Below are 25,196 nucleotides of genomic sequence, written 5' to 3' on the forward strand. Positions count from 1 at the left end.
TAAGAAAAAAAGAAGCCGATGAAATATAGTGAAAATGGATTTAGTATATGTAACGAGATAAACAGCCAATATCCCTTATTTGCGTTTTGAGAGAAAGAGTTAGGAAAGTGAAAGATCAGTATGAGTTAGGCTAGTGAGAGATGCTAAAAACAACAACAAAAAGTTATTTTCTTATGTACAAAGTTAGAAAAAGCAAGGACAGGGCAGGCCAATTGCAAAGACGAGAAAGTGAAATTATAACAGGTGATGAAGAGAGGGCGGAAACTGCTCAATTCCTATTTTTCCTCAGTCTTTGCGTGTGAGGGTAACGGTGCTCAACGTGTCAAAAACAGAACACATGATGACGGATGGGAATTGCAGCCTAGGATCGGCATAGGAGTAGTACATAAACACCTAGTTTCTTTAAATGGAACTAACTCCTCAGGGCCAGGTGAACTGCATCCAGAGGTACTAAAAGAACTTGCAGATGTAATTTCTGAGCCTCTGGCTATTGTTTTTGAGAATTCTTGGAGAAGAGGTGAGGTGCCGGAAGATTGGAGGCAGGCAAATGTCCCCACCTTCAAGAAGGGAGAAAAGGAGGGGTCGCAAAAATAGTAAAAGACAGAGAAGGGATACAGGATGATCTTGACAAGCTGGGAAACTGGGCTAAAACCAATAAAATGAATTTTAAGTGGGGGTAAATATAAAGTTTTGCATTTAGGTAGGAAAAATCCCATGCACGGTTATAGGATAGGGGAGACTTGTCTGGGCAGTGGTGCAAAAAGGATCTAGGGGTCTTAGTGGACCATGCCACTGAACATGAGTCAGCGGTGTGATGAGGCGGCAAAAAAGGCTTATTCAATTTTGGGCTGTATTAACAGAAGTATATTATCCAGATCAAGTGAAGTTATGGTATCACTTTGCTCTGTAAGACCTCACCTGGAGTATAGTGTTTTGGGCACCACATTTTAAGAAGGATATAGACAAGCTTGAATGGGTCCAGAGGAGCGTGATGAAGATGGTGAGAACTCTGGAAACCAAGTCCTATGAGGAAAGGTTGAAGGAGCTGGGGATGTTTAACCTGGGGGGGAGGTGGCTGAGAGGTGATATGGTCACCTTCTTCAAGAACTTGAAGGGCTGTCGTAGAGACGATGGTGCAGAATTGTTTTCTGTGGCCCCAGAAGGCCAGACCTGAACCAAGGGTTGAAATTAAATCAAAAGAGCTTTCGGCTAAACATGAGGAAGAACTTCCTGACAGTTAGAGCAGCTCCTCAGTGGAACAGGCTTCCTCCTCGGGAGGTGGTGGGCTCCCATCCAAGTACCCACCAGGGCCGCCCATGCTTAGCTTCCAAGATCTGATGAGATCAGGCTAGCTTGGGCAGCCGTGGTCTGGGCTCCAGTTGGTTTCCCATTGCCTGCCTCTGCATAGCAACCCTGACCTGCCTTGGTGGTCTCCCATTAACCAGGGCTGACCCTGCCTTGCTTTCAAATTGTGACAAGATTGGACTAGACCTGGGCCATTCAGTTCAGGGCAGCTGTAAATACTCCATGAGAGATCCCAAGCGCTTTCCTTCCCTCTTGGAACGACAGACCCCAGCGAGGGGAAATGTCTCTTCTTGCCCACTGGAGTTGGTCATGTTTCCCTGCTGTGATTCTTCCCTCTGCCTCTCCTGTTCTTCTACCTCTGACAAGAAGAAGAAGACCGTAGATTTGTACTCCGCCCTTCTCTCTGAATCAGAGTCTCAGAGAGGTTTACAATCTCCTATATCTTCTTCCCCCACAACAGATACCCTGTGAGGTGGGTGGGGTTGAGAGAGCTCTGACAGAAGCTGCCCTTTCAAGGACAACCTCTGAGAGCTATGGCTGCCCCAAGGCTATTCCAGCAGCTGCAAGTGGAGGAGTGGGGAATCAAACCCGGTTCTCCCAGATAAGAGTCCGCACACTTAACCACTACACCATACTGACTCTCAGAGTGGCTTACAATCTCCTATATCTTCTCCCCTCACAACAGACACCCAGTGAGGTGGGTGGGGCTGAGAGAGCCCTCACAGCAGCTGCCTTTCAAGGACAACCTCTGCCAGAGCTCTGGCTGACTCAAGGCCATTCCAGCAGGTGCAAGTGGAGGACTGGAGAGCCAGTTTGGTGTAGTGGTTAAGTGTGCGGACTCTTATCTGGGAGAACCGGGTTTGATTCCCCGCTCCTCCACTTGCACCTGCTGGCATGGCCTTGGGTTAGCCATAGCTCTGGCAGAGGTTGTCCTTGAAAGGGCAGCTGCTGTGAGAGCCCTCTCCAGCCCCACCCACCTCACAGGGTGTCTGTTGAGGGGGGAGGAAGGTAAAGGAGATTGTGAGCCACTCTGAGACTCTTCAGAGTGGAAGGCGGGATATAAATCCAATATCTTCATCTACCTCACAGGGTGCCTGTTGTGGGGGAGGAAGGGAAAGGAGATTGTGAGCCGCTCTGAGACTCTTTGGAGTGGAGGGCGGGATATAAATCCAATATCTTCTTCTACCTCACAGGGTGTCTGTTGTGGGGGAGGAAGGTAAAGGAGATTGTGAGCCGCTCTGAGACTCTTTGGAGTGGAGGGCGGAATATAAATCCAATATCTTCATCTACCTCACAGGGTGTCTGTTGTGGGGGAGGAAGGGAAAGGAGATTGTGAGCTGCTCTGAGACTCTTCGGAGTGGAGGGCGGGATATAAATCCAATATCTTCTTCTTCAAATGCGGTTCTCCCCAGATAAGAGTCTGCACACTAACCGCTACACCAAACTGGCTATCACTAACTACACTAAGGTGGAGCAGGGAAAACAGGTTAAGAAGCGATGTGTGTGTGTGGGGGGGGGGGTGCCTAGCTAAGAGGTGTCAGCTAGAATTGATAAATGCAGGCGGGTGTCTGGAGGAAGATTAGTTAGCCGCAGTGAGCTTGCAGGTCCAATCTGTGTCGGGGCTAATCTTGGCATGATCCTATTACGGCAAGGTCAGGGGGGCAAGGGTTCCTTTTTCGGGGGTGGGGGGGGTGGGATTGCTGTGCTCTGTTTCTCTGGACTCTCCCACCTCTCCGGGAACAGACATGTGTACAACAGAAACACGCTGGAGTAATCTTGGCAATTGCAGGAGATTTCTCCAAACCTAGGGTATGGGAGGACGGCGAGACAGTCTTGGCCACAGTACAAAGTGCTAGAAAAGAACATGACTTTTAGTCTTTCAAAGGCCTGTTTGTGTTTAGCATCTGCTTGGGAGGTGGGCAGTGGCCAAAGGGTTGCCAACCCCCAGGTGAGCAACTAAACAAGGGAAACACAGCCAAGGTTGAGAAAAACGTAGGAGGCTGTGACAAGTTACAGCGCAAAGAACAATTATGACTCGTGGAACACAGCTTAATGCAAGAGTTACACACCTTCCGCAAACATTATATCAGTGCTTAATTGCACTCTGCAATATGTTGATTATTTATGTTAATGGCGTTTAAAGGGAAAATACCGCAATCTATTTAACAGCAATATTGATACAAAAAACATGCAACTTGCCAGGCTTAATTCAAAGACTGTTGCCTCTGTTGGTGGAATATACAGCAAACTTTGCGTGTTGCATACAGAAGTGACTGCTGTTTAAACCTGGCAAAACCGTGCATGTTTTTCTTAGAAGTATTGTTGTTAAAAAATTGATTGTGGTGTTTTCCCTTTAAACGCCATTAACATAAATAATCAATATATTGCAGAGTGCAATTAAGCACTGATATAATGTTTGCGGAGGGTGTGTAACTCTTGTATTAAGCCGTGTTACACGAGTCGTAATTGTTCTTTGCACAGTAATTCTTCACAGCCTCCTACATTTTTCTCAACCTCCAGGTGAGGCCTGGAGATTTCCCACTAGTACTTTTTTAAAAATATGTGCATGTATGCATGTGTGTGTGTGTGTGTGTGTAGAACATTCAGTCTGAGGGACAATTTCAGCGGTCTCATTTGGAATACTGTGTGCAGTTCTGGTCACCGCATCTCAAAAAGGATATTCTAGCATTGGAAAAAGTCCAGAAAAGGGCAACTAGAATGATTAAAGGGCTGGAACACTTTCCCTATGAAGAAAGGTTAAAACGCTTGGGGCTCTTTAGCTTGGAGAAACGTCGACTGTGGGGTGACATGAGAGAGGTTTACAAGATTATGCTTGGGATGGAGAAAGCAGAGAAAGAAGTACTTTTCTTCCTTTCTCACAATACAAGAACTTGTGGGCATTCTATGAAATTGCGGAGCAGTCGGGTTAAAACGGATAAAAGAAGTCCTTCTTCACCCAAAGGGTGATTAACACGTGGAATTCACTGCCACAAGAGGTGGCGGTGGCTACAAGCATAGACAGCTTCAAGAGGGGATTAGATAAAAATATGGAGCAGAGGTCCATCAGTGGCTATTAGCCACAGTGTGTATACAGATGTGTGTGTGTGTGTGTATATATATAATTTTTTTGGCCGCTGTGTGACACAGAGTGTTGGACTGGATGGGCCATTGGCCTGATCCAACATGGCTTCTTTATGTTCTTATGTGACACAGAGTGTCGGACTGGAGGGGCCACTGGCCTGATCCAACATGGCTTCTCTTATGTTCTTATGTGACTCAGAGTGTTGGACTGTAGGGGCCGTTGGCCTGATCCAACAGGGCTTCTCTTATGTTCTTATGTGACTCAGAGTGTCGGACTGGAGGGGCCATGGGCCTGATCCAACAGGGCTTCTCTTATGTTCTTATGTGACTCAGAGTGTTGGACTGTAGGGGCCGTTGGCCTGATCCAACATGGCTTCTCTTATGTTCTTATGTGACTCAGAGTGTCGGACTGGAGGGGCCATGGGCCTGATCCAACATGGCTTCTCTTATGTTCTTATGTGACTCAGAGTGTCGGACTGGAGGGGCCATGGGCCTGATCCAACAGGGCTTCTCTTATGTTCTTATGTGACTCAGAGTGTTGGACTGTAGGGGCCGTTGGCCTGATCCAACATGGCTTCTCTTATGTTCTTCTGTGACACAGAGTGTTGGACTGGAGGGGCCACTGGCCTGATCCAACATGGCTTCTCTTATGTTCTTCTGTGACACAGAGTGTTGGACTGTAGGGGCCGTTGGCCTGATCCAACATGGCTTCTCTTATGTTCTTATGTGACACAGAGTGTTGGACTGGATGGGCCACTGGCCTGATCCAACAGGGCTTCTCTTATGTTCTTATGTGACACAGAGTGTTGGACTGGGTGGGCCATTGGCCTGATCCAACATGGCTTCTCTTATGTTTTTATGTGACACAGAGTGTTGGACTGGATGGGCCATTGGCCTGATCCAACAGGGCTTCTCTTATGTTCTTATGTTCAGCTCCTTGTTGCCCTGATTTGACCTGCTGCTGTTCTGGTCCCCGTTTGTTGTCCTTTGTTGTCTGCTTGCACACGGATCAAGGTTGCAAGTGCCGTGCAGATGTGTTTCTCCTTACAACATTCTTTTCAATCCTTGCTGCCGCTTCTCTGCTTCAGCCCTGATGGAGATAGATGCAGTCAAATTTTACCCAAAGAGAGGACTACGTTTCCCAGATATCCAGCAGAGGGCACTGGTGGCATGAAGCAAAGAGGCCGGCTGTTTTGCGGGCACGGTGTTTGTGAAAGTGCCCACAAGTCACAGCTGATTTATGGTGACCCTGTAGGGTTTTCAAGGGAAGAGGCAAGCAGAGGTGGTTTTGCCTTGGCTTGCCCCTGCATTGATTCTGGACTTCATCGGTGATCGCCCATCCAAGTGATAGCCCTTTTGGGTTGCCAAATCCAGCTTGGGAGATTCCTGGAGATGTGGGACTTGAACCTGGGGAGGAGTCAGCCTTCAGCAGAGTGCAAATGCTGTAGAATTCAACCTCCAAAACTGATGTTTCCTCCAGGGGGAGCCAGAGATGGCTTGGAATTCTGGGAGATTTTCAGGTGCCGCCTAGAAGATGGCAGCCCTATATGTAGGGGGGTTTTGATAGAAAAAGCCCAGCAGGAACTCATTTGCATATTGGTCCACACCCCCTTTGCAGAGGTAATGTATGGCTGTGAGCTGGACCATAAGGAAGGCAGAGTGCAGAAGAATAGATGCTTTCAAATTTTGGTGCCTTGTGGAGCGCCTTGTGTGCTGAAGGACCCCTTCTCCTCTGGGGAACTGATTCTTCATCCACTTGCAGGTGTCAAATCATCAGGCGAGTAGACCAGGCATGCCCAGTTAGCATCCGGCCAGAGATAAGGCAGAGAATTGAGATTGTCTCTTCTGTAGTTAAAATCGCAAGGAAAAAATCAGAATCTTTGGAGACGCAGTCGGGCATATGGTAGAAGGGTGGGTGGTCTCCAGTTTTTAGCCCACGCCATGCCTAACAAAAACCCCAGAAGAACATATCAAAGAAATACAATCTGTTAAGAGACAAAACTATTCCGTGCTAATTAGGACTGCACTGGGTTTTTTTTTTACTCTGAACATTTCCAGAGCAAATTGGAGGGTTTCCTATCTCCAGGCGGGGCCTGAAGATATCACTGTTACAAGTGGATCTCCAAACTCCAGGGGGAAATGGCTGCTTTGGGGGGCGGGCTCTGTGACATCATACTGTGCTGAGGCCCCTCCCCTCTCCCACGACCTATCACAGCCTCCACCCCCTCTGGCCTTCCAAATTAAGTAATCTTTGATAAAGAAGAGGGATTCTTAGAGGAGAAATGCTCACATGGCATTGTAGGGTCTCCAGGTCTCCGCAGGCCACCAGTGGGCCTGGGTTGCCAGCTCCAGGTTGGAAAAGTCCTGGAGATTTTGCGTTGGAGCCTGGGGAGGACGGGGACCTCAGTGGGGTAAGAACATAGGAACATCAGAGAAGCCATGTTGGATCAGGCCAATGGCCCATCCAGTCCAACACTCTGTGTCACACAGTGTCCAAAAAACCAGGTGCATCAGGAGGTCCATCAGTGGGGCCAGGAGACTAGAAGCCCTCCCACTGTGCCCCCCCCAAGCACCAAGAATACAGAGCATCACTGCCCCAGACAGAAGAACATAAGAGAAGCCATGTTGGATCAGGCCAATAGCCCATCCAGTCCAACACTCTGTGTCACACAATGGCAAAAAAACCAGGTGCCGTCAGGAGGTCCATCAGTGGGGCCAGGAGACTAGAAGCCCTCCCACTGTGCCCCCCCCCCCAGCACCAAGAATAGAGAGCCTCACTGCCCCAAACAGAAGAACATAAGAGAAGCCATGTTGGATCAGGCCAATGACCCATCCAGTCCAACACTCTGTGTCACACAGTGGCCAACAAACCAGGTGCCATCAGGAGGTCCATCAGTGGGGCCAGGAGACTAGAAGCCCTCCCACTGTGCCCCCCCAAGCACCAAGAATACAGAGCATCACTGCCCCAGACAAAGAACATAAGAGAAGCCATGTTGGATCAGGCCAATGGCCCATCCAGTCCAACACTCTGTGTCACACAGTGGCCAAAAACACCCAGGTGCCATCAGGAGGTCCACCAGTTGGGCCAGGACACTAGAAGCCCTCCCACTGTTGCCTCCCCAAGCACCAAGAATACAGAGCATCACTGCCCCGGATAGAGAGTTTCATCAGTATGCTGCGGCTAATAGGCACTGATGGACTTCTGCTCCATATTTTTATCCAATCCCCTCTTAAAGCTGGCTATGCTTGTAGCTGCCGCCACCTCCTGTGGCAGTGAATTCCACGTGTTAATCACCCTTTGGGTGAAGAAGGACTTCCTTTTATCCGTTCTAACCCGAATGCTCAGCAATTTCATCGAATGACCACGAGTTCTCGTATTGTGAGAAAGGGAGAAAAGGACTTCTTTCTCTGCCTTCTCCATCCCATGCATATTCTTGTAAACCTCTCTCATGTCACCCCTCAGTCGACATTTCTCCAAGCTAAAGAGCCCCAAGCGTTTCAACCTTTCTTGGTACAATACCATAGAGTCCACCCTCCAAAGCATCCATTTTCCCCAGGGGAACTGATCTCTGTATGGATATGAGCTGTAATTCTGGGGGACCCCCAAGTCCCACCTGGAGGCTGACGTTTCTGTCTTCTGTAAGAGTCATTTTTCTTCCTTTAGGAGAAAATGGAGCCAAATCATTCCTTGTCTCTCTGTTGGAAAAACATCTCCAGAGCTGCGTGACCTTGTACCATTTAAATAGCTTCCCAACCAATAGAACCATTGACTACAACCAAACAGGCAACAGGCCGTGCACCTCCGAATACAGAGGGCTGTGGATTTGTGTTTTAGATTACCTGAAGTGTATTTGAGTTTAGGCGTTCAGCTGTTGTGAGTGAAAGAGCAATTCCTCTGAACAACGTTCAGAAAAATAGGAGGGGAAAAAATAATTGTCAGAGTTCTGTGGAAACGAGGAGAAAGCTGAGAAGCGAAAAGAGAGTAGATTATAGAAATTAATCCTAATTTCCCCCAAGAAAAAAAACCCTTCAGCGTTTCGTGTATTCAGCCCATATGGTCTTCCTTTTCTGCCGCTGGATGTATTTCATTCCTGGAAGCTGAATGTGGAGGAGGGGGGGGGGGTGTTTAAGTCACACGGGGTGGGGTATTCCTCTTCTTTTCTACCCCACCTTTCTGTTGTTAGGGTCCTTGAGGCAGTTTTGATTCTTTGGATACTATCTTCAGTTTTTCCTCACAGAAAAGGAACTCCCAGCTGCTTCATCACTCCAGTTGCCCTCTTCTGCACTTTCCCCAACTCTACATTTTTATTATTTTTTAAGATTAGAGCTGTCAACTCTAAAGTTGGGGAATACCTGGAGATTTTGAGAATGGAGGGGTTTGGGGAGGGGAGACCTCAGTGGGGCACAGTGCCATAGTCCACCCTCAGAAGTAGCCCTTTTCTCCAGGGGAACCAGTGTCTGTCGCCTGGAGATTAGTTCTAACCCCAGGAGATCCCCAGGTCTCACCCGGAGGCTGGCAACCCTGTGCAGCCAGAGCTTTGCACGGTACTCCAAATGTAACTATTGTGTGATTCGGCGGGGGGCAGGGAGGGTGGAGAGAGCTGGTTATATGTTCTGGTGACCGGCAAAATATTAGTTGTGGGTTCTAGTTGTTTACACCAGGGGTTTCAAACATGCGGCCCAGGGGCCAAATCAGGCCCCAAGAGGGCTCCTATCAGGCCCCTGAGCCACTGCCTCTTGTCTGCTTCCTTCTCCCTCTCTCTTGCTTCCTTCTGCATCTCAGCTTGCTTTGCAAGGCTTGCTCAATCGCACAGGAGCTAGAGAGCAAAACCTCTATTTTCTCCATATGAACATATGAAGCTGCCTTATACTGAATCAGACCCTGGGTCCATCAAAGTCAGTCTTGTCTACTCCGACTGGCAGCGGCTCACCATGGTTTCAGGCAGAGAGAGGTCTTTCCCATCACCTCCTGCCTGGTCCTTTTAACTGGAGATGCCAAGGATTGAACCTGGGACCTTCTGCATGCCAAGCAGAGGCTCTGCCACTGAGCTACAGCCCCACTTCATGGCTCTCCAGGGTCTCAGGCTGAGGTCTTTCCCAGCACCTCCTGCCTGGTCCTTTTCAGCTGGAGATGCCGGGGATTGAACCTGGGACCTACTGAATGCCAAGCACAGGCTCTTCCACTGAGCCACAGCCCCTCCCCTCATGGGACCTTCCAAAACTACCTTTCCTTTATTTGCACCCCGCAGTCCAATCCTTTCGTGTTCTTTCCTTCAGGGTTCGTAAGCGTGCCTCTGATGCCTTGAGGACCAGAAACTTGCCGCATCATTCACTGAATTCGCTGCTTTCTCAGGATTAGCAAATCAGCTTCCCGCCCGCAGGCTGCCTGCTCATGCTCTTGCCTGTCCTCGGGCTCCAGTCTCTGGGGCACCCACCCCCTGATGTTAGCCTCCCACCAAGCTTCTAGTCCTCTGAAGGCCATCTGCTCCCGTCCGCGCACCTCTCTGCTTGGCAAGCCAAGGCCGTTTTCCATCTGATCATTCCCTGGAAGCCTTTTGGGCCTGGCACTTTCCAAAGTAGATTTACCTTCAATCACCATTTGTTAAATCTCCCTCCATTAGAAAGCGTTGCCTGCAGGACCCATCTGCATTAAGCCTGATTATCGAGCCGCCCGGGAAGGGGAGGGGAAGCCGGTTGCCAGTTCATGCGCTCTCTTTCCCCCTACCCGCCTGGACTGGGTCGCTCCGCTTTCCCACCCGGGTGCTTTCCAGGCCGAGGCAGGCATGTCCTTGGGCTCTGGCTGCGTCGAGACCCGTTTGAACGTCCTCTCTGGTGGCCACTGACCGGTTCTTGGCTTCCATGGACCAAGCTTGGAATATGTAGACCTCGCCTGGGTATCTGGGTGCTGATCGGCACATGGAGGGCAAAGGGCCGGGACCTAAAAAAGGGCGAGGAAGGAAACTCAGCGGCTCTCTTAGGAGGATGAGCGGCTCCTTCAAACGCACGTCGCTGAAGGGTTCAGCATCCGGATCGCAGAAGGTAAGCCTGGCGGCTGCTCTTGTGCGTAAAGCGGACCTCGACCCTAATCTGGACCCGGCCGTTGAAGGTCCCCCAGTTTGCTCTCCGTTTCGCTTCGTCCTATCATTGAGAAGCCCCGAAATGGCTCACCCAGGCTGGCCCGATCTCGTCAGATCTTAGAAGCTAAGCAGGGTCTGGCCTGGTTAGCGCTTGGATGGGAGGCCCCCAAGGAAGTCCAGGGTTGCTACGCAGAGGCAGGCAACGGCAAAACACCTCTGCTTGTCTCTTCCCTGACCAAGATGGCCCAACCCGGTCAGCTCTTGAAAGCTAAGCAGGGTCAATCCTGGATTGTACTTGAAGGGAAGCCACGAAGGAGGGCCAGGGTTGCTACGCAGAGGCAGGCAACGGTAATCCCACCTCTGTTTATCTCTTGCCTGAACTGGATGGCCCAGGCTAGCCTGACCCAGTCAGCTTGTAGAAGCTAAGCAGAGTCTGCCCTGGTTAGTACTCGGATGGGAGACCATCAAGAACAACCCAGGTTGCTACGCAGAGGCAGGCAACGGCAGGCCACCTCTGAACGTCTCTTGCCTTGACCTCAGTGGCCCAGGCTAGCCTCTTCTTGTCAGATCTCAGAAGCTAAATACGGCCAACCTTGGTTAGTGCTTAGAGGGGAGACTCATATTTGCATGGGAGACCACCAAGGAAGTCCAGGGTTGCTACGCAGAGGCAGGCAACGGCAAACCACCCCTGTTCGTCTCTTGCCTTGAAAACCCTACAGAGCTCACCGTAAGTCAGCTGTTGCTTGACAGCAAAAAAAAAAAAAACTTATTCATATTTCTGTTTCTGTAAAATTGGGAGTGCCTTTTACTGCAACTTAGATAGAACTTCAGCAATGGTTGGTGACTTCTTACAGTGCAAAGGAGCGGGGCGGGGGGAACGATTTTTTATTTTTTACCCCTCTCGTCCAAACTCTCCCTCCTTCCCAGATGCTGGTGAAATTCTAAGCCAGGAGGATTCTCTTTTATGATGCCGCTAAAGAAGTCGATGTTTTTTTACTGTGATGTAGAAACTTGGTGACTTTCTAGCTGTAGATGCCTAAACTCCCAGCTGGGAAAGAGAGATTTTATTGTTGTTGTTTCAACATTCCCTTCCACTGAGATTTGTTTCAGAAAATGTCCCAGGAATGGTTCTTTCCAAAACCTCAAGCCAGTGTGGTGGACCCATTAGGTATGTTGGGCTAGAACAGGGCGGCCAAACTTACTTAATGTAAGAGCCACATAGAATGAACGTCAGATGTTTGAGAGCCGCAAGACATGAATGTCCAGTGTTTAAAACCTGCAAGGAAGGAAGGAAAATAGATTGAGGGGAGGGAGAGGTGGAAAGGAAGCAACTTTAACTTTAAATGCATTCTCCAAGCTGCTGGCTGACTTGGCTTGGAGAAGGAGATGATGATATTGGATTTATATCCCGCCCTCCACTCCAAATCTCAGAGTCACAGAGCAGCTCACAATCTCCTTTATCTTCCTCCCCCACAACAGACACCCTGTGAGGTGGGTAGGGCTGAGAGAGCTCTTACAGCAGCTGCCCTTTCAAGGACAGCTCTGTGAGAGCTATGGCTGATCCAAGGCCATTGCAGCAGCTGCAAGTGGAGGAGTGGGGAATCCAACCTGGTTCTCCCAGATAAGAGTCTGCACACTTAACCAGTACACCAAACTGGCTCTTGGAGAAGTGACAAATGCCTTCTCCAAGCTGGCTGATGGGGTGGTGGAGGCTTCAAGAGCCACACAATATGTGTGAAAGAGCCACATGTGGCTCCTGAACTTCCATCTGGCCACCGCGGGCTAGAATCTGGGAGATCCAAGTTCGAATCCCCACTCTGGCATGGACACTCACTGGATAACCTAGGACCAGCCACCAGGCTCTCGGCCTCACCTACTTCACAGGGTGTTTGTGGAGATGAAATGGGGGAGGAGAGAACAAGGCGGGGCCCGCTTTTGTTTGCCTCCTTAGGGAGAAAGCAGGGGCATCAATGAAGCAATGAAATGAACAGGAGTTTCGGCATTCTTTCTAGACTGTTCTCTGGGACACCAAAGTAGAGACTCTCATCTCTAGTTTGAACCTTTCTCTCTTTCACACGGAATCTCCCGACTCCACAAACAGAAGAAGCTCTTCATTAAATTAAACCCGGTTTGCCTTCTCCAGCCTGAAGTTGCTGCCGAAGTTCTCGGGCACACAAAGACCTTGTTTTGCTGTCCTGATAGGTCAAAGATGGAGAACTTTCTTCGTGCGAAGAATTTGCTCAGCCACCGAGCCTGTGGACCTTTCCTCTCACGCCCTTCGATTCCCCCAACGTTTCCCTCTCCTTCTCCCCAAAGAGAAGCGTTTAAAGGAGATGTTTTGTACCTTCACTTAGAAACGGCACAAAAAGTTGGCCTTTTCTCCCCCAGACGGCAGATTAATCTCTGATAATAGCATCGTCAAAGATGCAACAGCTGGTCTGGATTAATATCTCGCAATATCTGCTTTCATGTGATTAATAGCTGTATGGATAAAAAAAAAATGCTCCTCTTGTACCGTTGGAATCAAGCAGACGTTATTAAGCTGGGCGCCATTCGCCAGTTCCACAGTCCCTGTTCCTTCCTCCCCCCACATTGCAAACCTTAAATTGCAACCATGGTGCTGTTGGCATAATTTTAAAGATTTCCAGGCTGCCAGAAAGAGAGAGAAATAATTAAGCAAAGGATCTGGGACTTGGCCCTTCAGTCCCACGGGACATGGTTTTAGGGTTTGCGCAGGGGACTACCTTTAAGAAGAAGAAGAAGATATTGGATTTATATCCCCCCCTCCACTCCAAAGAGTCTCAGAGCGGCTCACAATCTCCTTTCCCTTCCTCCCCCACAACAGACACCCTGTGAGGTGGGTGGGGCTGGAGAGGGCTCTCACAGCAGCTGCCCTTTCAAGGACAACCTCTGCCAGAGCTACGGCTGACCCAAGGCCATTCCAGCAGGTGCAAGTGGAGGAGTGGGGAATCAAACCCGGTTCTCCCAGATAAGAGTCCGCATACTTAACCACTACACCAAACTGGCTTTACCATTACCTTTTGTAAGAGCCCCGTGGTGCAGAGTGGTAAAGCTGCAGTACTGCAGTCAGAGCCCTCTGCTCACGACCTGAGTTTGATCCCAGCGGAAGCTGGTTCAGGTAGCCGGCTCCAGGTTGACTCAGCCTTCTGAGGTCGGTCAAAGGAGTACCCAACTTGCTGGGGGGAAAGTGTAGATGACCGGGGAAGGCAATGGCAAACCACCCGCAAAAAGTCTGCCATGAAAATGTTGTGGGGCTTGTGGAAGGGGGAGACCTCAGCAGGGTCCGCCCCCCCCCCCAAGCAATCATTTTCTCCAAGGGAACTGATCACGGCTGTGCATTGTAATAGCGGGAGATCTCCAGCCACTACCTGGAAGTTGACAACTGTACCAACAAGATTTTTGGCACCCTCTAAACGAATTTGAGCCGACTTCGGAGGATAGTGGAAGACAGGAGGGCCTGGCGTGACTTTGTCCAGGGGGTCGCAAAGAGTCGGACTCGACTGTGCGACTGAACGACAACAACAAAACCTCTTTGCTGTATTGCTGGCTGCTTTGCTGACACCATACCATACCATACCAAACCTTTAATGGCATAATAGATTCAGATAAAAATACACAGAATATAAAAATTTAAACATTGGAGATAAAATCAAGATAAAACCGAGCTTACAGATGCATTCAAACATGGTCAGAATTAAATGTAAGGACGTCAGCCAGAAATTTTGCCACAGCCTCACTAACCACCCCCTCAGTATCACTCAATAAATAATAACAGGGTGGCAGAATAGACAAATCTGGAGAAAAAGAAAGCTTGCCAAATAAATCTTTACGGAGGTTATGGTATAAAGAACAATCAAGCAATATATGCTGGATTGAGTCAGGGGTATTCGCTCCACAGGAGCAAAGTCTGTCGGCTAAAGGGAGCTTTGCTGACACAATCAAGGCGTACATCCCGGAGGGGGTGGATTCATTACAAATGACCACCCATCGAATGGGATATCGAGAAGGGGAACAAACTCAAATAGGTCTTTGTGTCAAGTCACCCTTCTCAATTTATAAACAGCTTTAAAAGGAAATTAAATAGATTAATGGAGGAGAGGTCTATCAGTGGCTACTCACCGTGGTGACAACTGAGGGGAAGCTCCACAATCAGAGACACAAGTCCATTGAATCCCAGGAGGCAACGTCAAGGGAAGGCCTCAGCCTCTCTGCCTTGTTATTGGCTGTCCAGAGGAACTGGTTGGCCACTATGTGAGACTAGATGGACCTTCACTGGTCTGATCCAGCAGAACTCTTCTAAGAACATAAGAGAAGCCATGTTGGATCTGGCCAATGGTCCATCCAGTCCAACACTGTGTGACATAAGAACATAAGAGAAGCCATGTTGGATCAGGCCAATGGCCCATCCAGTCCACCACTCTGTCACACAGTGGCCAAAAAACCCCAAGTGCCATCAGGAGGCCCACCAGTGGGGCCAGGGCACTTGAAGCCCTCCCTTCTGATGTTCTTATGAAACCCTTGGCCTCTATGCCCTGTTGCAGGCTGTTCAGAGGAACTGGTTGGCCCCTGTGTGAGACAGGAGGCTGGACTGGATGGACCCTCACTGGTCTGACCCAGCAGGGCCCTTCTTATGATCTCCTCAGGGGAAGGCCTCGGCCTCTGTTCCCTGTTGTTGTCCCTCTGGAGGAACTGACTGGCTGTTGTGTGGGACAGGATGCTGGACTGGATGGACCCTCACTGGTCTGACCCTGCAGGGCCCTTCTTATGGTCTCCTCAGGGGAAGACCTCAGCCTCTCTGCCCTGTTGTTGGCCCTCCAGAGGAACTGGTTGGCCACTGTGTGAGAAAGGATGCTGGACTAGATGGACCCTCCCTGGTCTGATTCAGCAGGGCTCTTCTGATTCTTTTCTCAGGGGAAGGCCTCGGCCTCTCTGCCCTGTTGTTGGCCCTCCAGAGGAACTGTTTGGCTGCTGTGTGAGATGGGATGCTGGACCGGATGGACCCTCATTGGTCTGATGTTCTTATGAAGGCCTCGGCCTCTCTGCCCCATTGCTGGCCGTTCAGAGGAACGGGTTGGCCCCTGTGTGTGACAGGATTCCGGACTAGATAAGAGCTGTCTCTGCCAATGGATCTGAGGGGCAGCTGCCCTGGGCCTTGTGTTGGGGGGGGGGGGGTGGCATCCCAAATACCTACCCCTCAGAGGTGGGGAAAGAAGAACAGGCAGTGGCTGCTGCTAACCCCTGTCTTTTCTGGGGCTTGGAAAGCTGTGTCCTGGGGGCCATGGTGACTCCCACCCACCTTGCATGGACTTTGGCCCCAACTGGGGGGGCAGCAGGCCTGATTTTGCAAACCCACCCTGAACTTCTGCCCAGGACTCCAGAATCACTAAAGTCCACCCTGATTGCAGTGTCCAGGCCAGGGTCAATATAGCTGACACAATTAAGCCCATCAATTGACACGTGGAATTCCCAGCCACAGGAAATGGTGGTGGTGGTGGCGGCTGCAAGCTTAGACGGCTTCAAGAGGGGAATGGAGAAACACATGGAACAGAGGTCTATCAGTGGCTCTGAGTCACAAAATATAGATGGAACGCTTTGTCTGGGGCAGTGATGCTCTGTCTTCTTGGTGCTTGGGGGCCATGGTGGGAGGTCTTCTGGACACACTGGTGGACTTCCTGATGGCACCTGGGTTTTGGCCACTATTTAACATGGATGGGATGGGCCATTAGCCTGATCATGGCTTATGTCTGGGGCCATGATGCTCTGTATTCTTGGTGCTTGGGAGCAAGAGCGGGAGGGCTTCTGGAGTTCTGGTCCCACTGGTGGATTTCCTGGTGGCCCCTGGGTTTTGGCTACTGTGTGATACAGAGTGTTGGACTGGATGGGCTGTTGGCCTGATCCAACATGGCTTCTCTTATGTCTGGGGCAGTGATGCTCTGTGTTCTTGGTGCTTGGTGGGGGGCAACACTGGGAGGGTTTCTCAAGTTTCGGCCCACTGATGGACCTCCTGGTAGTCCCTGGGTTTTGGCTACTGCGTGACACAGAGTGGTGGACTGGAGGGGCCACTGACCTGATCCAACATGGCTTCTCTTGTGTTCTTATGTGTGAGGCAGTGATGTTCTGAATTCTTGCTGCCCAGGGGGCAATAGTGGGGGGGCTTCTGGAGTTCTTGCCCCATGGGTGAAACTTCTGATGGCCCCTGGGCTTTGGCCACCATGTGACAAAGAGTGTTAGACTGGTTGGACCATTGGCTTGATCCAATATAGCTTCTCTTATGTTCCTGTATCTAAGGCAGGGATGCTCTGTCTTCTTGGTGCTTGGGGGGCAACAGTGGGAGAGCTTTTGAGTTCTGCCCCACTGGTGGACCTCCTGATAACCTTGAGTTTTGGCTAGTGTGTGACACAGAGTGTTGGACTGGATGGGCCATTGGCCTGATCCAACATGGCTTCTCTTATGTCTGGGGCAGTGATGTTCTGTATTCTTGATGCTTGGGGGGGGGGGCAAGTGTGGGAGGGCTCCTAGTGTCCTGGCCCCACTGGTGGACCTCCTGATGGCACTTGGTTTTTTTGGCCACTGTGTGACACAGAGTGTTGGACAGTATGGGCCACTGGCCTGATCCAACATGGCTTCTCTTATGTCCTTATCATGATGGAGGTAACCTAAGGGAACTTAATGCACCAAATTTCCACTGAGGGCAACGGCTACTGCATACTCTTGTTAATGGGCCCAAAGCTGTGTTACATTCTTCAGCCACTGTGTGGCACTGTGCAACTGGATAAATGACAGTTGTTTGGATGCGCACAGTCAGTTTACAATTTCCCCCAAATCTGACCTCGGCTGATTGCTGTTAAAGCAGCGGTTTGGCAAAGAGTAAAACTGCAAGTGAGAGAACAGAGGGATTTCGTTTTATAGGCATTGCGTAAGATTAAAATCTGAAGAATGATGGCTTAGTGTCAGAATGCGATACGATGTGAACATTCGCACTGCAGCAGCTGAATTCGAACCCAGGAACCCCTTAGGGACCAACAAGAACTTAGGAGGATGAGCTTTGGAGAGTCAAAGCCCCCTTCCGTCAGATTCACACTGGAATAACTGAAATTCTTGCTCTGGGATCCTTGAGTTTTGCATGGTAGCAGTGTGATTTGTAGCTTTAAAACATTTTTTGGCCCAATTTCTTATCTAGAGCCTGCCTGCCCTCCAGTCTTCCTCAAAAATGCCTGCCTTTGGCCAGCAATGCTCTCGCTCTCATCCTAGATATGATCAGGGCTCTTCTTGAGCAGGAACGCCGTCGCGGCTGCCTTGGCATCAGGGGGTGTGGCCTAATATGCAAATGAGCTCCTGCGGGGCTTTTTCTGCCAAAAAAAAGCCATAAATATGACCTGCACTAGCAAGTCACTACGAAGTGGGTTAAAATCCTAGAGCCGGAAGGGACCTCCAGGGTCATCTAGTCCAACCCCCTGGCCCTACACAATGCAGGGAACTCACAAACAATGCAGGAAAACTGGGCTAAAACCAATAAAATGAATTTTAACAGGGATAAATGTAAAGTTCTGCATTTAGGTAGGAAAAATCCAATGCATGGTTATAGGATGGGGGAGGTTTGTCTTAGCAGTAGTCTGTGCGAAAAGGATCTAGGGGTCGTAGTGGATCACACGCTGAACATGAGTCAACAGTGTAATGCGGTGGCTAAAAAGGCAAATGCAATTTTGGGCTGTATCAACAGAAGTGTAGAGTCCGGATCACGTAATGTGATGGTATCGCTTTGCTCTGCTCTGGTAAGGCCTCACCGGGAGTATTGCATTCAGTTTTGGGCACCACATTTTAAGAAGGATATAGACAAGCTGGAAAGCATCCAGAGGAGGTGAACGAAGATGGTGAGGGGTCTGGAGACCAAGTCCTATGAAGAAAGGTTGAAGGAGCTGGGGATGTTTAGCCCGGAGAGGAGGCGGCTGAGAGGTGATAGGATCACCATCTCCAAGTCCTTGAAGGGCTGTCATCTAGAGGATGGTGTGGAATTGTTTTCTGTGGCCCCAGAAGGTAGGACCAAAACCAGTGGGTTGAAATTAAATCAGCTCAACATTAGCTCAACATTAGGAAGAAATTCCTGGCCGTTAGAGCGGTTCCTCAGTGGAACAGGCTTCCTCCTTGGGAGGTGGTGGGCTCTCCTTCCTTGGAGGTTTTTCAACAGAGGCTGGATGGCCACCTGACAGCAATGACGATCCTGTGAATTTAGGGGGAGGTGTTTGTGAGTTTCCTGCATTGTGCAGGGGTTGGATTAGATGACCCTGGAGGTCCCTTCCAACTCTAGGATTCTATGAAACACTTCCCCCTTAAATTCACAGGATCCGCATTGCTGTCAGATGGCCATCTAGCCTCTGTTCAAAAAGGCCATCAATGAACCCTCTTAGCAGGCCTCGGATTCAGCAGGAGCTCACAGGAGCACAGCTGCTGAACCTTTCTGACAGTTCCCCTTCCTTCTCCCCACCTTGTCAATTGAATAGTAGGTGCAGCTGCATAACAATCCCTGGGTGAGCTCCACCACCTCTTTTTCTACAAAGCAACCCCTGCCTCACAGAACCCCTGGGGCTGGGAAGCTGCCTCCCCCCTCAGTGTATGCAGATGCTGACCCTGCCGTAGGGATGTTTTCACTTTTTCTTTTTGCCATTTGGTTCTGCCCCCCCCCCTCCTTCCTGCCAATCCCGTCGTCAGCGCCTGCTCTCTGGCTGGGTCGGCCTGTAAATCTCTCCAAAGATCAAGGGAGGATTAGCAAAGTGCAACTGCTGGGGCTGTAGGAGCCCGGAGGGTTTGGGCACATTTTCGTCCAGCTTTTAATGCCCTTCTTGGAGTAAATCTACCCTCTGCTTTTAAACGCCACTTTCCTCTTCCCTTTTGTGCTAGTTTATACGCGTGGCTGAAGAGCGGTAGGGGAAAGCAAGCCGTGGGGGGGGGGGGGGGGGCCTGAAGCACAAATTGAACAAAACAAAATGTCTGCACCAGTGGGCCAACCCCCCCCCTACATTTGGTCTAAAAAGAGTGCTGCCGACTCCACGTGGGGGCTGGAGATCTCCTGGGATTACAGCTGCTTTCCAGGTGACAAGAGATCAGTTCCTCTGGAGGAAATGGCCGCTCTGGAGAGTGGACTCTGTGCCATTATACACCAGGGGTGTCAAATATGTAGCCTGGGGCCAAATCAGGCCCCCGGAGGGCTCCTATCAGGCCCACAAGCAACTGGCTCTAGTCTGCTGCCTCCTCTTTCTCTCTTGCTTCCTTCTGCATCACAGTTTGCTTTGCAAGGCTTGCTGAACTGCACAGGAGCTACAGAACAAAACCTCGATTTCCTCCATTGGCTGAGGCTCTCCCCTCTCCTGGTCCCCTGGGGAGGGAGGGAAGGAGCCAGAGCTTCCTTTGCCCAGTTCCCTGGATCCCACGGGAGAGATACAAAGAAAGCACCTTTTAGACCAACAAGTGCTAATGTTTCAAGCATGTTTTATTTTAAGGTTTAGGGGGAAAAAACTTTAGTCATGTTTGTCTGTGTCCTTTTAAAAGTTTATATTTGTGCTACCTGTTCTTCAATAGATACACGCGTGGCCCGGTCTGGCCCGACAAGGTCTCATTTATGTCAGATCTGGCCCTCGTAACAAATGAGCCCTGGCTAAAAAATAAAACTGTTGAGAAAAAGGTAGGATTTCTTGTTGAAGTGAGCATGAACTGGAAAAGGGAGAGTGCTGGCAAAATACCTCCGGACCCATCCCACCCACCCATCCAGTTCAGGAGCATTGCTTACTCAGAAAATATCATACAACACCACTTCAGGTTGCTGTTGGAGGGGTTTGGCTAATGAAGAACTCCCTGCCCATGGAAAGATAGAGTCCCAGGGACAAAGCTTCGTAGAGCTTAGCTTTCCACCTTGCTGGGCTAGATTTCTGGTTGCAGTTTTTCCATGCGGGGAGCATTCAGAACTACAGCTCTCACATCTGCAGCCAAAGGGGGTGCTGTTCCATAAAATGAGGGTTCAGAATCTCTTGAGCTGTTGCAGAAGTGATGTGGGAGCCGCTTCCCTGTGTTTGCCCCCATACCTTTTGACGCTCCACAAAGAGAACTTTTGCTCCCCCTCCTCACATATTAGGACTCGAGAGCGTCCAGCGAAGCTGACGCTGGACTCGATGGACCGCTGGTCTGATCTGGCAGGGATCTTCTCACATTATTATGGATTTACGCAGGGGTGGAATTCTAGCAGGGGCTCCTTTGCATATTAGGCCACACACCCCTGATGTAGACAATCCTCCAGGAGTTTACAAGGCTCTTTTTTGTAAGCTCTTGAAGGATTGGCTACATCAGGGGCGTGTGACCTAATATGCAAAGGAGCTCCTGCTAGAATTCCACCCCTGGACTTATGTTCCCAAATTCCACTTTCCGAGGTAGTCAGCCTCTGAATCTGAGTGCCAGGAGGCAGTGTCAGGGAAGGCCTCAGCCTCTGTTGCTGTTGCTGGAGCTCCAGAGAAACCAGTGGCCCATTCTGTAAGAATGGACCACTGATCTGATCCATCCAGCAGGTCTCTCTTTCTCTCTCCCCTTCCCCCTAGGAAAGCTTGTGTTGTCTCTGAAACTCCTTAGCATTGGTAGAAGCAGAGAGTGGGGTGGGCCCCGTAGAAATGCAGACGAGCAAGCAAGGGGATTGAAAAGAAGGCATCCGGCACAGAAAGGCTGCAAGTTCGGAGGCCTGTCGCCAACGTGAGAGCAAAGCCGCCTGCACAATTGAGCTGTGCAGCGAAGCACGTTGAATTAGCGCTCCCTTTCATCTGCTCCTTTCCGGGCTGTCCCCACAATTCAGATCTGTTGTTTCAGTCCAACATTCCAGCCCTCTGGAGGCTTTGATGGGGCAAACCAGCCAGGCCGTGGGCCCTTCTGAAAGTCTGCAGACTCCTGTCTACTTTCTCACCCTTTCTTTTGGGCAAAAAAGATAACACACCGGGCATGCGCGTCCGAAATAGTTGTCCCTGCCAGCCCTGCTGCGGGAGACTGGCTGAAAAGTTGGCAGCACCCCCTCCCCCATCCAACAGCCCCCCTGTCTTCCTGTCTTCGTCACAGCTTCTTTAGCAGGTAGACATTCAGAGATGGAAAGGTCCCCCTGCGCCGTATCTCCATGTTGGGAAAACCAGGTCCTTTCACATTTCTCCCTCTGCTAAGAAGACCACAGCAGTGCCCTGAGAGGGTGGGAAGTGCCAACCTGAACCCACTAAGGCAAAGTGCTGGTCCGCGTCAGTCGTGTGCCCAGCTGGGTGAGGGCTGAGAGAGAGACTTGGCCAGAAGTGGTGCTCTGAGTGGCAGAGCCACGGAGCTGCTTCAGAAAATAGTCCCAGGCTGAGAGAGGAAGGTAAGTGGCCACCAAGGAGAGGCATTTTCTGGGAGGAGGGGGAGCCAGATTTCAGTTCTCTTCTGCTGATCTCTTTAGTTTGGGCCTCCCAAAGGCTGTTTGGGGGTTAGGATATCGTTCCCCAAACCTGGCATAGAGCAGGAGTGGCCAAACTTGGTTAACGTAAGAACCATGTAGAATAAACGTCAGATATTTGAAAGCCGCAAGACATGAATGTCATATGTTTGAGAGTCTCAGGACAGGAAGGAAGGAAGGAAGGAAGGAAGGAAGGAAGGAAGGAAGGAAGGAAGGAAGGAAGGAAAATAGATGGGAAGAGGCGGAAGGTATAATCATATGGAGCAGAGGTCCATCAGTGGTGATTAGCCACAGGGTATTGTTGGACCTCTCTGTCTGGAGCAGTGATGCTCTGTATTCCTGGTGCTTGGGGGGGCAACAGTGGGAAGGCTACTAGTGTCCTGGCCCCACTGATGGACCCCCTGAAGGCACTTTGGTTTTTTGGGTACTGTGTGACACAGAGTGTTGGACTGGATGGGCCATTGGCCTGATCCAACATGCCTTCCCTTATGTTCTTATGTCACAAAGTGTTGGACTGGATGGACCATTGGCCTGATCCAAGATGGCTTCTCTTATGTTCTTATGTGACACAGTGTTGGAATGGATGGGCCACTGGCCTGATCCAACTTGGCTTCTCTTATGTTCTTATGTGACACAGAGTGTTGGACTGGATGGGCCACTGGCCTGATCCAACTTGGCTTCTCTTATATTCTTATGTGACACAGTGTTGGACTGGATGGGCCACTGGCCTGATCCAACTTGGCTTCTCTTATGTTCTTATGTGACACAGAGTGTTGGACTGGATGGGCCACTGGCCTGATCCAACTTGGCTTCTCTTATATTCTTATGTGACACAGAGTGTTGGACTGGATGGGCCACTGGCCTGATCCAACTTGGCTTCTCTTATGTGACACAATATTGGACTGGATGGGCCACTGGCCTGATCCAACTTGGCTTCGCTTATGTTCTTATGATAAACATCTGGAGCAGAGGTACATCAGTGGCTATTAGCCCCAGGGTATTGTTGGAACGCTGTGTCTGGGACAGTGATGCTCTGTATTCTTGGTGCTTGGGGGGACCACAGTGGGAGGGCTTCTAGTGTCCTGGCCCCACTGGTGGACCTCCTGATGGCACTTGGCTTTTTTGGCCACTGTGTGACACAGAGTATTGGACTGGATGGGCCACTGGCCTGATTCAACATGGCTTCTCTTATGTTCTTATGTGACACAGAGTGTTGGACTGGATTGGCCATTGGCCTGATCCAACAGGGCTTCTCTTATGTTCCTATGTGACACAGAGTGTTGGACTGGATGGGCCATTGGCCTGATCCAACATGCCTTCTCTTATGTTCTTATGTGACACAGAGTGTTGGACTGGAGGGGCCATTGGCCTGATCCAACCTGGCTTCTCTTATGTTCTTATGTCACACAGAGTGTTGGACTGGAGGGGCCACTGGCCTGATCCAACATGGCTTCTCTTATGTTCTTATGTGACACAGAGTGTTGGACTGGATGGGCCACTGGCCTGACCCAACATGGCTTCTCTTATGTTCTTATGTGACACAGAGTGTTGGACTGGATGGGCCACTGGCCTGACCCAACATGGCTTCTCTTATGTTCTTATGTCACACAGAGTGTTGGACTGGATGGGCCACTGGCCTGATCCAACTTGGCTTCTCTTATGTTCTTATGTGACACAGAGTGTTGGACTGGATGGGCCACTGGCCTGACCCAACATGGCTTCTCTTATGTTCTTATGTGACACAGAGTGTTGGACTGGATGGGCCACTGGCCTGATCCAACTTGGCTTCTCTTATGTTCTTATGTGACACAGAGTGTTGGACAGGATGGGCCTTTGGCCTGATCCAACATGGCTGTTCTTATGTGACACAGAGTGTTGGACTGGATGGACCATTGGCCTGATCCAAGATGGCTTCTCTTATGTTCTTATGTCACACAGTGTTGGAATGGATGGGCCACTGGCCTGATCCAACTTGGCTTCTCTTATGTTCTTATGTGACACAGAGTGTTGGACTGGATGGGCCACTGGCCTGATCCAACTTGGCTTCTCTTATATTCTTATGTGACACAGAGTGTTGGACTGGATGGGCCACTGGCCTGATCCAACTTGGCTTCTCTTATATTCTTATGTGACACAGTGTTGGACTGGATGGGCCACTGGCCTGATCCAACTTGGCTTCTCTTATGTTCTTATGTGACACAGAGTGTTGGACTGGATGGGCCACTGGCCTGATCCAACTTGGCTTCTCTTATATTCTTATGTGACACAGAGTGTTGGACTGGATGGGCCACTGGCCTGATCCAACTTGGCTTCTCTTATGTGACACAATATTGGACTGGATGGGCCACTGGCCTGATCCAACTTGGCTTCGCTTATGTTCTTATGATAAACATCTGGAGCAGAGGTACATCAGTGGCTATTAGCCCCAGGGTATTGTTGGAACGCTGTGTCTGGGACAGTGATGCTCTGTATTCTTGGTGCTTGGGGGGACCACAGTGGGAGGGCTTCTAGTGTCCTGGCCCCACTGGTGGACCTCCTGATGGCACTTGGCTTTTTTGGCCACTGTGTGACACAGAGTATTGGACTGGATGGGCCACTGGCCTGATTCAACATGGCTTCTCTTATGTTCTTATGTGACACAGAGTGTTGGACTGGATTGGCCATTGGCCTGATCCAACAGGGCTTCTCTTATGTTCCTATGTGACACAGAGTGTTGGACTGGATGGGCCATTGGCCTGATCCAACATGCCTTCTCTCATGTTCTTATGTGACACAGAGTGTTGGACTGGATGGGCCACTGGCCTGATTCAACATGGCTTCTCTTATGTTCTTATGTGACACAGAGTGCTGGACTGGATGGGCCATTGGCCTGACCCAACATGGCTTCTCTTATGTTCTTATGTGACACAGAGTGTTGGACTGGATGGGCCACTGGCCTGATTCAACATGGCTTCTCTTATGTTCTTATGTGACACAGAGTGTTGGACTGGATGGGCCATTGGCCTGATCCAACAGGGCTTCTCTTATGTTCTTATGTGACATAGAGTGTTGGACTGGATAGGCCATTGGCCTGATCCAACATGCCTTCTCTTATGTTCTTATGTGACACAGAATGTTGGACTGGAGGGGGCATTGGCCAGATCCAACATGGCTTCTCTTATGTTTTTATGTGACACAGAGTTTTGGACTGGATGGGCCATTGGCCTGATCCAACAGGGCTTCTCTTATGTTCTTATGTGACACAGAGTGTTGGACTGGATGGGCCA

General features: G+C 50.1%; 1 protein-coding gene across 1 annotated transcript in view; it reads left to right on the top strand.

Annotated features, from left to right (window-relative positions):
- Window positions 1–10,323: 10,323 nt before the first annotated feature.
- TRPM1 (transient receptor potential cation channel subfamily M member 1) overlaps window positions 10,324–25,196 on the top strand; it is a 102,036-nt gene continuing 87,163 nt past the window's right edge. Inside the window, 1 exon segment of the mRNA XM_060260094.1 lies at window positions 10,324–10,425. Within this exon segment, the coding sequence (XP_060116077.1) occupies window positions 10,369–10,425 (57 nt within the window). The 5' untranslated portion in view covers window positions 10,324–10,368.

The sequence above is a fragment of the Heteronotia binoei genome, chromosome 19 (genome assembly GCF_032191835.1).
Source record: "Heteronotia binoei isolate CCM8104 ecotype False Entrance Well chromosome 19, APGP_CSIRO_Hbin_v1, whole genome shotgun sequence".
Lineage (NCBI taxonomy): Eukaryota > Metazoa > Chordata > Lepidosauria > Squamata > Gekkonidae > Heteronotia > Heteronotia binoei.